The sequence below is a fragment of the Diabrotica virgifera genome, chromosome 3 (assembly GCF_917563875.1).
Source record: "Diabrotica virgifera virgifera chromosome 3, PGI_DIABVI_V3a".
Lineage (NCBI taxonomy): Eukaryota > Metazoa > Arthropoda > Insecta > Coleoptera > Chrysomelidae > Diabrotica > Diabrotica virgifera.
The window spans coordinates 107,455,144-107,470,306 of record NC_065445.1 but is presented as its reverse complement, the minus strand read 5'-3'; the positions used below and the strand labels follow the sequence as shown (position 1 = coordinate 107,470,306).

The window sequence follows — 15,163 nt, the reverse complement described above, 5'->3', positions numbered from 1 at the left end:
TGCATCTACCTTGCACTCACATTGACGGCCGCCTCACTTAGCGCTCTTGGTTAACAATTAAAAATAACATCTCAGTAATAAAATAATGACAAAATTTTTTCAGAATCCTGTAGGGGGGTGGGGGGCTTTCAACTTTGAATCAGTCACTTTTTATCTTTCATAATAATAATTTTTAACCGAGTAATTAAGCCTTTAAAATGGCCATTTTTGCGTTTTTCAAATTTTAAATCGAGTATAACTCAACAACAGTCAATTTTAGAGAAAAATTACAAGAGACCTTTTTGGCTCATAATGACCCAAAGAAGCAAAAAAAATACGAAGTGAAAAAATTGATTTTTTGAAGTGAAAAAATTTTCCGACCGCGGCACCTCCCGGCACTCTGTATATTTGTTATAAGGAACTCTTTTTAAGTGAGTTTGTGCAACAAAATCGAATCGGAATATGTTACCTAACGGGGGCGACGATACAGCCTGGACTGTAAGCTAACAAGAATTCAAATTCCGGTCTCCAGTTACGTTATGCGATGCGCGAACTTGGACGTATTTACGCTACGGGAAGATACTAGCTTTGATCGCGCAGTACGTCCTGGGTATACCCAGAGGGAGAACGCCTGCGCATTACAAAATTGGGCGTTCGCGGAGTCCAAATCTTTCCCTCTGAACACCCTCCGGATTTTTAATTCGGTGTTCGCGCAGTACAGAAAAAAGATCCTGAACATGCCCGGGGTACGCTCTCGACGTTCGAGGATTTTGTTTCGGATTTTAAGTTCGCACAGGCGCACAAAATATTTGGGAAGAATTTCTTGACATTCTGTTCTTACTCCTTCCAATTCTTAACCTAAAATATTGTTTTGTTAAACAACTTGTAGATGTAGATTCTGGTTTTTAAAGTTTTGAAATTATGTAAAGTGTTGTGTCATTTAAATATTCTTCAAACAAATTTTAATATTTTTTATATTAAAGCTTTTTTAGTTGTTTTTGTCAATGTTTTCCATTTCGTATGTTTATAAATAAGTAGGTACCTTTTCAAATATTATTTTCATTCGATATTCGATAATTATCTATTACGGTAGTATGTATTACAATAAATTGTACTCTGTTTTTACTTAATTTCTTCTATCTAAATGAGCTTACAAGTACCTACATATTCTTGTGGTTTATTTTTCAGTTTAATTTATGAGTTAAATTAGTCTCTTATTGAATATAATGAAACATAAACAATACATCAAACTTATTCTGAAACTATTTCTTGTGTCTTGTTATATTTCATTATTTTTGTGGTGTAATAAACCACAACACAATGCCACAACCCATTAAATTCAATACATTGATATCAAAATTGGAAATGATTGTTTTACTAAATTATTCCTTCCTTCAGATAATGTTCAACCCTCATGAAGTTAAAGGTAATTTTTATATCTACATATCAACAATCTTACTCTCTACAAAAATGTAAGCTGGATTTCAGAGTGGAAATAACCACATTATATTGTGGAAATAATAAAGAAAGACTCTAATCAAATTTCTACCTTCTAAGAAAGGCATTGAATTATTGAATAGAAAGTTAATCCTTTGCCTGTTGCCTTTATTCTCTTTTCTTTTTCTCTTTGTTGACATACAAATTTGTTGCATTTGCATTTTTTTGACATTTATTTCGAAATAAGAAAGAGACAACAAAAAGCTTCCTTCTCTAACCTTAATGTATGCAACCCGTCATTACATTGCGAATCCGAAAATTGTTCGCGGAGCGAAATATCCTGAGCATGTCCAGGATAAGTTTACGTTGACGCCTGCGCATTGGAAACTAATCCCGAACTTACTCTGGGTATGCTCGATTTGTACTGCGCGAACACTACTACTATCGGTATTGCGTGGTATTGCTTTTAAAGGACATACCAAACACGTGACGGTGATTAGGCGAATGCCAACTGATATATAGGGGAGAGGCTTGTACCTTGAACCGGATTTTTTCAAAGCTCAATTATTTTTAAGTTTTTAAATTTCAAGGAAAAATTTTTTGACTAACTTGTAGTTTACACACCATAGTGTACTATATTAAAAGGTAATTTTAATAAAACAAAACCAAACACATTTTTTAGAACTTTATTTATTAGAGCTAATTTGGTCCAAGGTACAAACCAGTACTTACTGTACCTTGAACCACGTAGTCCTGTACGTTGAACCACCCGTAAACCTTTAAAAATATATAAAAAAATTGTGTTATCCAACATTTAACCTCTCAAAGTGAGTCAAACACATGTGCTCCTTTTTGCCTTTCAGACAAACCAGCCAGACTTGGTTCTTTAAGTTTGAGCAAAACATCTTCAATGTCAATGTCAAATTGTTCACCACTTAAGCCAGAATATTTGCTGCTGTTCAGAATTCTCTTCAGATACTGGACCGTTAAGTAGGGACTTACGGGAGTTACTTGCAACATAAAATGTCTTCTTTTTTCCCATTAATTTTGTACGGTCCAACGTACAAGACGTGATAACGGTCCAAAGTACAAGACTCGGCCGAAAAGAAAACAAATGTGAATTTAACCTAATAAAACGGTTTTGTTATATTTCTCTCTATGTTCTTTAACTACCTATTAGTAGGGGCGTACACACCTTGTGATTTAATTTACGATACCTGTTAACACAAAAATTAGAAAAGAAAATTTTATATTCTATGAATAGTTACTTTTCACGAAATAAAACACGATATTTTTACGATAGCCGCAAACGATTTCTAATCACGTTCAACAACTATCCACAGAAAGACGACGATTGTAGAAGAAATTTAGATAAGAAACATTGACAGTTCGCGCGCAAAATAAAAGAAAATGGGGTGGTCCATGGTACAAGCTGGCCCAAGGTACAAAGCCTGTCCCCTACATTGAAAACATATTAGAAGATCATGTTTTGCCATTTGAAAGCCATATTGAATATGACATATTTGTGCTAATGCACGTCTTCATGTCGCTAGCATAGTGAATACTTACCTTGATGAGCTTCAATTTGAAAATTATACTGGCCAGTATACAGCTCAGATCAGATTTAAATCCAATTATAGCATTTATGTGATACTTTAAAACATCGCATTCGGAAAAGAAATCCTATTCCTATAATACCAGGGAGGCTAAGGATAACAGCACAAAAAAATTCATTCCACATGCATTTGCAATATTTTGGTCCGTGAGTATATTATACATGGTGTCCAGAACTCTACCGACAAACGAAGACAGAACATTCTTCAGATAATTCTAAGACAATTTAACCCTATTCACTTAGTCCGAAAATGCTTCCTAAGGGAGCTAGAGCTCTTTGAAGATGGCGTCTTGTAATGAGTTTTTCTTAAATACCTTCAGAACGCTTCTATTTAGAAAAACAAAAATTGGTACGCGTATTTATCTTTTAGAGATAAATCTATTCCATCCATTACGAATTTTTAGTACCGATCATAGGCGTCCGTTTTGGGCAGAGCAACGGTTATTTTATCGCATAACTTTTTTGTCTTTAATATTTAAGCATTTTTGACACTGCATTATTAAATTTTGAGGTATTTTAGTGCTAAAAGGTACTCTTGTTTTAAGCCAGTAGGACACACCGTTTGCTAGAAAAATCGATTTTAAAATTTTTTGTTCTTTGAATTAAAAAAAAAATTCAAAAAAAACCTATTTAGAAAGACGAAAACTGGTTCATTAATTTATATTCCAGAGATTAATCGATTTCATTAATTGCGAATTTCTAGTACCGGTCATAGGCGTCCGTTTTGGGTAGGTCAACAGTTATTTTATGGCGTAACTTTTTTGTCCTTAATTTTTAAGCATTTTTGACACTAGATTATTAAATTATGAGGTATTCGAGTACTAAAAGTTACTCTTGCTTTAAGTTAGTAAAATATATCGTTTCTTTTTGAAAATTTTTTTCAATTTTTTTCAAATTCCAAAAACGAAAAAGTTTCAAATCGATTTTTCTAGAAAACGGTGTGTCCTACCCTACCGACTTAAAGTAAGAGTACCTTTTAGTACTAGAATACCTCACAATTTAATAATCCAGTGTCAAAAATGCTTAAAAGTTAAAGATGAAAAAGTTATGCGATAAAATAACCGTTGCCCTACCCAAAGCGGACGCCTATGACCGGTAATAGAAATTCACAATGGATGGAATCGATTCATTTCTGGAAAGTAAATACGCATACCAATTTTCGTTTTTCTAAATAGAAGCGTTCTGGAGTTATTTAAGAAAAACTAATTACATGACGCCATCTTCAAAGATCTCTAGCTCCCTTAGGAAGCATTTTCGGACTAGGTGAATTGGGTTAAATTATCTTAAAATTAGCTGAAAAATCCCCTGTCTTCGTTTGTCGGTAGAGTTTCTGGACACCCTGTATAATATGACTAGACTTTGGAAAAATGTGTTCTTCTACTTTATGTGCTCATCAGTGACGAATGTTGACGATCATCGTGGTAGTCTTAACCTTATCTGCAGCAGCGCGGAAAAGCTGCACAGATGTTGTGTACAACCAGGTTCTGAGATTCATCAACCAGGAAGTTCTTCTTCTTCCTGGCCCCGCTTTCCAAATATTTTTCCTTGCAGGATGGCTTGTAGGAGGGCATATCTGGATTCATTTCGCATAATGTGTCCGAAAAATTGTAACTTCCGAGATTTGATGGTGGTCAGTACTTCTCCGTTCTTCTTCATTCTTCTGAGTACCTCCTTATTTGTTACGCCAGTCCACGGGATTTTAAGTATTAAGATTAGTAAGTATTAAGATGGTAAGGTTTCTTGACCTTACCATGATCAAATATTCGTTTTATGTAATGTAATTTCTCGTGTGAAAGTCCTTTGTGGTTGTAATAGATGTTTTTAACTTTGCCGACCTCAAAACAATGGCTAAGTTGAGCATTTTTCAACAATCAGACAAGGTTTTTTTCCAATTTTTTCCATCAATTAAAAAACTGCATAAAAAAAGAATGTGTGTGTACTTTGTACGCACGTAAGAAGATATTCTTCTATTATATAGGTAATTTCAACGAAGAAAATATACTTAACAGGTTATTTGTATTTTATTTAAAAATTAAACTAACTTTCTTATCTACCACTTTCAAAAAATTTTTATTAAAACAACCAAAAATAAAAAAAATATGAATCGCCCAGAATTCAAACCCGCGTCATTCCAATCTCGGAGCTAACGCCCTAGCAACTACACCAGCGAGGTCCTTCTAATTGACATGTAAGTTTCGGATATAATTACAACACGGCGAAAAATAGTGTAAATATTTTATTATTTTACTACAGAGAAACACGAATCCAAAAACACAAAATTATAATAAATAATACATTTACTAAAAACACTAATATATTCTCTTAATGACTTATTTGCACGGATACAGATACATAAACACCTATCTTGAAAGATTAGCAAGGAACTACATACTGTCTGTGTGCGCAGGCGCGCAGATTTATGTACAATTTTATCCTCAATCGAATCGCGCCTAAAGAAGAATATCTTCAAAAATAGAAGTATTTTTATATCATACATGGGATCCATCTCTCTTCATAGTGGTATTTTGAACCTTTTGACCATAGCTCTGAAGATGGCTTTATAAGCCGAAACCGCTCAGCTAGGAATGATTTAATTTACACACTTCAAAAGTACACTTCTCCCTATTTACCTGTATTCATAAGTGTGTACAAAAATTATTTCAGTCTTTACATTTCTATAAATATTCTTTCACTCTTTCAGAGTAGAGATTGAAGATTAAAGTAGACAAAATACAGCTTGCCTCACTCCACGCATGGTCTTCACATATTCGGTGTGTTCACTGTTCACCTTCAACTCTGAGATTTGCGGTCTGATTCCAGTAAAGGTTTCTAATTATTTGCAGATCTTGATTGATAATTCCTGCCTCTTTTAGTATTTGCATAATCTTGGCGTGCTGCACTCGATCAAATGCTTTATCGCAATCAACCAGACATGCAGATACGTCGCAATTGACGTCTCTGTATCTAGGAAAAATGTATAGGGAAATTGCATATTTTTACTTTATCGTACTAAATACGTAGTAGAGTATAATATTACTTTATCGGACTAAATACGTAGTATAATAAATAAAGTTATAGGATCATGCAAAAAAAATTTTTTCAGATTTCACTTTTTTTCGACGTTTTGAGTCCCCCTGAGTCTAAAAAGCAAATAAAAAAAAACATGTCGGAAGTATGCACGTACGTATGTACGTATGTCGCCACGGCCCAGCAAAAACTACTGGACCGATTTCGATGAAATTCGGTATGAGTAAGTTTAGGAGAATTTTGTAGAGAAACTAAGCTTTTAAAAAAACCTCTCAAAGGGGGGCCGAAATAGGGGGGTTATTTAGGGACCATTTTTGCAAATTTTTACCGAAACGAATGAAATTTAACTCAAAGTTAGCTCATCGATAGGTAAATAGAAATACGGAATTTGACATTTTCAAATTCAAAATGGCGGCCAACATGGCCGACCGCCTACCCGACACATTTCCCTACCTATCTAAAAACTTGTTTAAGATAAGTTTAATTTGAAAAAGTCGTTATATAGCCAAAGATGGGGCTATAAAAAGAATATTATCGTTTTTCAGAAAAAGTTATGGGTTGCCTATATTTAAGGGGTCAAAATATGACATAATTTTGAACTAGATTTTCTCAAAAATGGATGAAAGGAATTTGTCTATTTTTTTTATATAGTTTTGATATCCTATAGGTAAATTGAATGGCATAGTCAGATTTCTTAATTTCCCATAGGAGGGGAATTATGAATTTTTTATAAAAAATATTCGAGTGCCTGTAACTTCCTTTATAATAGAAATTAAAATTTGAAATTTTGCAGATATATATGGTACTTTATTGTGTATTATAACAATAAATTTTACCCAAAATATGGCTTCCGGTTGAATCCGGTTAATTTTTTTAAATACGCCCTGCATATTTTTACATATTTTGAAATAATGCAAAATTACCTTTCCAATGACATAAAACTTGTTGCTGTAGCTCAAAAACTCAAAAAGTGACAGTAAATAGAAATTTTGCTATAATCTTGTGTGTATCCTCTCTCACGCGATCATAGCAGAGCATTATTATAGGGCAGTCAATGAGGGTATTTGGCTCCGAATTCCATCCTACTATATCAATGTACTTGATATTTTCACAGTAAGTAGGAAATAGCTCAAGAAACAAAATCTACCCTATATACTATGGCGCTTTTATCTTCGGGCGGTTCCCACCCCTTCAAGGGGGTGGAAAATTTGTTGGTCAAAATAAGCACGGAAGTAGCTAGAGAACCTATTTCTAGGCAAAAACTGGTCCATACTTTTTTTTGAGAACTCAATACTTTTTGAGTTATGCGTAGTTGAAAATTGGCAATTTTCATTGAAAAATGACACCTTTTCGGACGGTTTTTTGTGAATACCTTAAAAACTATGCATCGAACTAAAAACACTACATAAAACATTTTTTAGATTATAAATAACAAAGAGTTTCGTTCCTTCGTAAATGTTCTATTTATAATACAAAAAGAGATATGGTAGGTGAAAAGAGTTTGTTTTTTGGTGCATGCTCGAATTGGTGTATTCAACTTGAAATAACAGAGGAACGGTAGGTTTTAGGTGTATAATGCTACCAACGCCTTTTGTAGTGTTTGAAAAGGCCTTTAAAACGAGCACCATTAAATGCCGGTTACATTCAAACTAAGCGAGATATGGTGCAAAAAAATATATGACTAATGTACTTTAAGGAGAAATGAAAAGTACACACATTTAACCCCTCATCCACCAGAATTTAAATGCATTGTTTTTCTTCTGCAATACCTTTTAATATAGTGTTTTTTCTACTTTCAAAAAGTTAAACGGGTTTAAAATGAATGGTTTTTGTAAAAAATGTGATCAAATTATAGAATGCATTTTTAAATTTTCTTAAAAATCTTCCTTTTTCTCCATGTAATTCGAAAATAAAAATGTTCCACCCCCGAGAAGTGGTGGTAACCGCCCCCATGATAAAAGCGCCATAGTATATAGGATAGACTTAGAATCAGGAGATTGGGCTACTCCCAAAATTTCATTAAAATCCATACAGTACGATAGAATTCGGAGGTAATATATTGTTCTTAATCTCGCGCATTGACTGGCGTAATAGAAATAGAGTAAAATGCAAATATTGTAAACTATTAACTTCTCAGAAAAATGAACCAATTTGAAATGAAAGTATGACTATAATAGTCTATTGATTTATGCAATAATCTATACATCTATAGTGTGTCCCCGAAATATGGCATCGAACATTTTCTCAAATGCAGGAATTAATGATGCGTAGAACCATAAAATATTTTCAAGTATACAAGGTGTTTCTAAAATATTAAAATAACGAGTAACTTTGCTATTTTTATAGAATGTAAGTATTTAATACGATAACGATAATAAATCGGTACGATAAAGTTCTCGAGCGGCCCTTCCGTCCAGCGTTTTTTATTACATAATAATGTTCAGTTCTGTTTAAAAATGAGAATTCCAAAATTTCACGCTTCAAAACTCATAATAACTTATACATTCTAATTTAAAATCTTTTGGGATTTAAAACAGTTCAGACGACCCGTGACGTCACAATAGTTTTACTATATGGCTATATTTATGGTTATTTTTAGGTATATTCTTCTTCTCCTTCTTTAGTTTATTGGCCTCTACCTACTTGGGTATTTGGCCAGCTCATCGTCGCGAAATAAGGGAAAAATATTTATATTCTAATGACATTTATCGTATGTCATTCTAATAATATATACCAGGTTGTTGAGATTGGGGTTTGATACAGTTTTTGAAGGAAAAAGGTTTACTATGTAAAATAAAACCATTTTGTAAAAGTACAAGTTTTCTATGAATAAACTAAAATAAAAATGTATACCATTTTTATTCAGTTGCTATGCGAAGGCAAAACAATCTTATTCCTCACTTAGAATACGGAGCGCAGTCCAGCACTCTGAATCGACGATTTGCGACTCTTATTGGAGTCATCATCAGAGAAGCGTAGGCCTTCGCATTGCAACTGAATAAAAATGGTATACATTTTTATTTTAGTTTATATTAGTATTACTCCTATAGAGTAACCAGGTTCATTTTCCGTTGGAACTTTACCAAGCTGCAGACGGGGGTTGTGAATTGCAACTTTTTAGAATTCCCTCCCTTTGTCTTCACTGCAGCATCCATCTGGCTTGCAAATTTTAGAATTGCCTAGAAGGTAACGCCTTGGAGGTGTTACCAGGGAAATGGACCAATACGTTTTCAATTTTAAAATATTTTAGTAATATTTTTAATATTTTTCAATATTATTAATGTTGCTATTAGGATTGAAAACTTTACCTTTCAATTGCCAGATGACGCTAGTCACCTAATCCATACACGTCAGTTGCAATGTAGGGATAAACTTTCAAGGTTTGGTCACTTCGAGCAGAGAGCAGCAGGCCTACGCCTCTCCGATGATGACTCCAATAAGAGTCGAAAATCGTCGATTCAGAGTGCTGGACTGCACTCCCTGTTCTAAGTGAAAAATAAGATTGTCTTGCCTTCGCATTGCAACTGAATAAAAATGGTATACATTTTTATTTTATGTTATATTAGTATTACTCCTATAGAGTAACTAGGTCCATTTTCCGTTGGAACTTTATCAAGTTGCAGACGGGGGTTGTGAATTGCAACTTTTTAGAATTCCCTCCCTTTGTCTTCACTGCAGCATCCATCTGGCTTGCAAATTTTAGAAGCCTTGGAGGTGTTACCAGGGAAATGGACCAATACGTTTTCAATTTAAAAATTTTTAGTAATATTTTTAATATTTTTCAATATTATTAATTTTCCTATTAGGATTGAAAACTTTACCTTTCTATGAATAGTTCAAACGATCAAAAACACTTGTGACGTCACATAACTGTATTTTCTACTGACGTCTATAATGTCTAATTTAAAATTATATACATTTTTGTTTACTTTGTTGGTGAAGAATGTAAACATTAACCTTATGACGTCACGAGGCGTTTTGGGATAGCTGCTTTAATTTGAATTTAGAATCGTCTTTATAGTCTAAGAGCTAGTGAACCCTCCGACTAACGGTCGTCCTGTAAGGCTAAAAATTTTTCTAGTGATAATTCATAGCACACCAAGGCTAAAAACCATGACCTGGCAGGCCTCAGTGGTGCACGTGTATCTACCAGGTGAATCGAAAAGTGCAAATTTAGGGGGTAAAATAAACTTTCTCCTGTAAGGTTTAAATTTAAGTATGTCTTTGAGTAAGTCATTCAGAAGAAATGTGTAGAATGACAGGCGATTCTGAAGAGCATAAGACCTTGCCAGGCGAGGGAAAAGATTAGGGGTTTTTCCTAAAATTATTCTTTTTGCATCGAACAATTTTTTTTTAGGTTTTTTGAATCATTCCAAACAGAAAACTTCTTTAGTGATTTTTCTCTTAAGTTAATAGTTTTTGTTATATAAGCGATTGTAAATTTTGAAAATTGCGAAATCGGCCATTTTTAACCCTAAATCGGACATTTATCTAAAAATTTCAATATTGTCAAGATACGTAGATATTCTTTAAACATTGATTGATGAAATCCCGAAGAGTTTTTTGCAATAAAATATCGAAAACCCCTTTGTTTTTTTAATTGCTAATCAAGCAGGTGCGACACTGTAGTATAAGTGAGGACGTTTGAGTTTGCATAAATTAATTATCTCGAGAATGGGCAAATTTTAAGAGAAATCCTCAAACAGGTCGATTTTTATTTTTAAATTAGGACTTTTTGGCATATATATAATACTAGTGACGTCATCCACCTGAGTGTGATGACGTAATCGATGATTTTTTAAATGAGAGTAGGGGTTGTGTGATAGCTCATTTGAAAGGTTATTGAATTTTCTATTCATTAATATAAACATTAACATAATTTTTTATACAGGGTGTACAAAAATTTTTTTTTATTAAATTAACTTGGATTAAATTTGACAAATAGAAGAAAAATTTTTTTTGTACACCCTGTATAAATAATTATGTTATTGTTAATATTACTGAATAGAGAATTAAATAACCTTTCAAATGAGCTATCACACAACCCTACTCTTATTTAAAAAAATCATCGATTACGTCATCACGCCCAGATGGATGACGTCACTAGTATTATATATATGCCAAAAAGTCCTAATTTAAAAATAAAAATCGACCTGTCTGAGGATTTCTCTTGAAATTTTCCCATTCTCGAGATAATTAATTTATGCAAACTCAAACGTCCTCACTTATACTACAGTGTCGCACCTGCTTGATTAGCAATTAAAAAAACAAAGGGGTTTTCGATATTTTATTGCAAAAAACTCTTCGGGATTTCATCAATCAATGTTTAAAGAATATCTACGTACCTTGGCAATATTTAAATTTTTAGATAAATGTCCGATTTAGGGTTAAAAATGGCCAATTTCTCAATTTTCAATATTTTCAATCGCTCATATAACAAAAACTATTAACTTAAGAGAAAAATCACTAAAGACGTTTTCTGTTTGAAAAGATTCAAAAAACCTAAAAAAAAATTGTTCGATGCAAAAAGAATAATTTTAGGAAAAACCCCTAATCTTTCCCCTCGCCTGGCAAGGTCTTATGCTCTTCAGAATCGCCTGTCATTGTACACAGTTCTTCTAAATGACTTACTCAAACACATACTTAAATTTAAACCTTACAGGAGAAAGTTTATTTTACCCCCTAAATTTGCACTTTTCGATTCACCTGGTAAATACACGTGCACCGCTGAGGCCTGCCAGGTCATGATTTTTAGCCTTGGTGTGCTATGAATTATCACTAGAAAAATTTTTAGCCTTACAGGACGACCGTTAGTCGGAGGGTTCACTAGCTCTTAGACTATTAGGGGCCAAACGGAACACAAAAACAACTTTTTTATCTTTATAATTGTGTTCAACTTTAAATTATGTTCTGCTGTGATTTATAACATTTTTTTCGAATTTAAAATTTTATGCAAGTTCTCTATTCATTTAAACTAATAATAAATAAATACATCCTCAGTTCACGCTCTTAATTTTACTTATCTTTAAGACTGGTATTCATGATAGTTTTTCTGATGTATAAAAGTCTTTTTCTTATTCTTTTAATAGGACTATGTCCTGTTTCTTCTGTTATAGTCTCTGCTGCGATCTGGAGCTCCAGCTCTCGTACCATCATTTTTTGGGTCTTCCTATGGGTCGCTTGGTGTTGGGCTTCTGTGTCTTCGCCAATTTCGCCATATGTTCACGGTCCATCCGATCTACGTGGTCTCTTCACATGCGTCGCCGTGCTCTTATCCATCTCACTACGTCTTGAACGCCTAGCTTTGTCAATGTGTCTTCGTGTCGTATTCTATCTCTGAGTGTGATACCTCTTATGGATCTTAGGGTTTTCATCTCTGTTGTTCTCATTATTTGTTTGGTCTTTGTTGTCTCGGCCCTTGTCTCAGCTGCGTATGTCAGTACGAGTCTAACACATGTCTTATAAATGTGGACTTTGCTTTCAATGCTCGTATATTTATTCCGCCAGATTGTATCCCTCAGGAAACCAGTTATCAAGAAACTGAAGAAACTCAAGAAACCTCAACCATTTATAAAAGTATAGATCTAAAAAGTTAATTTGAAATACATCTAAACTATTTTGATAACTTTCGCAAAATCGTCTTGTCTCTAGTATACACGCACACTTTACCAATCCATCATTATCCACATATTTCATCATTATCAGATGTTGGCAGACTCACGCAGACTAAAACATACATGTAACTTCCTTTTCGAGAAGGGGACATTGTGTTCCCAGAGAGTTATCCGCTTTCATCGGCTATAAGCTATAAGTGTCGTTTAATTTTTACAATAATTTTATAATGTAACTAATAAATTTAATCCAACCACTATTTGGTTCTGAGTTCTGGGGCTACTTGGCAAGTACCTATGAAGTTCACTGAAGATGGACTGACAAATCCAAAAACGTTCGTTCTGAACATTTATGTAATCCATTTGGATTTTTAAATTTTTTTAGTTTAAAAGGAGTTTTTACTTCGATGTTAAGTTTTTTAAAATCTTTGTAGGTATGGTTTTATTCCTAATGGAGGTAGGGTGTATTATTTAAATAGATCACAACCTCCACTCTTGAGTCTTATGGTGGACGACTATGTAAAATTCTCTAAAGACTTCGAGTTTATAAGACATAACGTGGCCACCTTGGATCGAGAATTACAATTCTGGTTAGATAATAGGCTTGTTGAAATAGAGAAAGATGGAAAGGAATATCAACTCGCACATTATAATTCACTAAGTGATACGCCTAGACCTGAATCATATTTAGAAGACATAGAAACGTGTGCAGCCTTAAAAACAGAGGAACAAAGGGTAAATATATGAAACATGTAAGAACATATTCATTTAATCGAATTCTTCCTACTAGGCTACTATTTTAAAAGAATCTGTCTAAACGCACCTTAAAGGTGAGTACTGACTTAAGGGGATGGGTACGTATTTTCGGCTGCAATGCTATTCAAATGGGGATTGTTTTTTTTTTCGAATCCTGAGAAAACTAATAAGTATTTTTGAAAAATTTAAACGCGGAATGAAAGATTACGTTATTAGTGAGTGCCGAAAGTCCCTAAGAACTTCTATAATGTTTATTTTAATAAGTTACAGAGGTGAAAAACTAAGAGAAAATTTAGTGTGATTTTTAATTTCAAATATCTCATTCAAAAGAAACTTTTTATTTATTCTAGGGACTTTCGGCCCTCGGTAATAATTTAATCTTTCATTTTGCGTTTAAATTTTTCAAAAATATTTATTGGTTTTTTCAAGATTCGAAAAAAATGAACACAATGTCCGTGGTTATATTTTCCAAATCTATCTTAGTCTTACAACGCACTCAGTCGAATAGAATATTGTCAGCATTATCAGTCAGACAGTGACAATCAGTGACAATTTTAAATATTTGACATGGCATCGGGAATATTTTGAGTTGTTGATTAAATAATATTGATAGTGAATTTGATAAATAATTGATTTAAGACGTGAACTTAATAAAAAGTTTTTTCGTTAATAAACTGCTTTCTGGCTGCATCCCATATCTCCGGATTTTACAATATATCATCACGTAGAGACGACGAAAATAGGAGAAAGCAAATAGAGGACACTTAGGCCACGCATTTACCTTCTCTTCGTCTAGGAAAAGGACCGAAAGACAGTTTCTAAATACTCAAAAACTGAGTAAAATGAAAAAGATTAAAAAGGGTTCAAGGCAGGTTTTGTTTATACTCGATTCAGAGTTGGACTACCATCTCCATATAGCAACTATTTCAGCATCCTTATGCATCGTCAGTGAAGTTTATGCAGTCACAACTCTGAAGGGAATATAAATATTCTGCCCCTTTTAAGGCAAACCATCGCGATGCAATGAACCCACCTTTTGAGACGCAATCCAGCGACATCTCTCGTATTACGAGGAAAACAACGAAAAGCCCCAGATACAAAGTTTACTACTTTTTAAACAATTAGAATAATTGAAATAAAAATATAATAAACAATATTTTAAATCTAAGACTTTTCGTTAATAAACTGCTTTCTGGCTGCATCCCATATCTCCGGATCTTACAATATATAATCACGTAGAGACGACGAAAATAGGAGAAAGCAAATAGAGGACACTTAGGCCACGCATTTACCTTCTCTTCGTCTAGGAAAAGGACCGAAAGACAGTTTCTAAATACTCAAAAACTGAGTAAAATGAAAAAGATTAAAAAGGTTTCAAGGCAGGTTCTGTTTATATTCGATTCAGAGTTGGACTACCATCTCCATATAGTAACTATTTCAGCATCCTTATGCATCATCAGTGAAGTTTATGCAGTCACAACTCTGAAGGGAATATAAACATTCTGCCCCTTTTAAGGCAAACCATCGCGATGCAATGAACCCACTTTTTGAGACGCAATCCAGCGACATCTCTCGTATTACGAGGAAAACAACGAAAATCGCCAGATACAAAGTTTACTACTTTTTAAACAATTAGACAATTGATTTTTAGACTTTAGACTAGATTTTTAAACAATCATCACTGATGATGCATAAGGATGCTGAAATAGTTGCTATATGGAGATGGTAGTCCAACTCT

The 15,163-nt window shown here is 33.6% G+C and overlaps 1 protein-coding gene across 1 annotated transcript in view; it reads left to right on the top strand.

The window, feature by feature from the left end:
* The window catches only part of LOC126882030 (trehalase-like), an 86,871-nt gene that overhangs the window by 16,085 nt on the left and 55,623 nt on the right, over positions 1-15,163 (top strand). Inside the window, exon 3 of the mRNA XM_050646804.1 lies at positions 13,104-13,404. Within this exon, the coding sequence (XP_050502761.1) occupies positions 13,104-13,404 (301 nt within the window). The remainder of the gene's footprint in view (positions 1-13,103; positions 13,405-15,163) is intronic.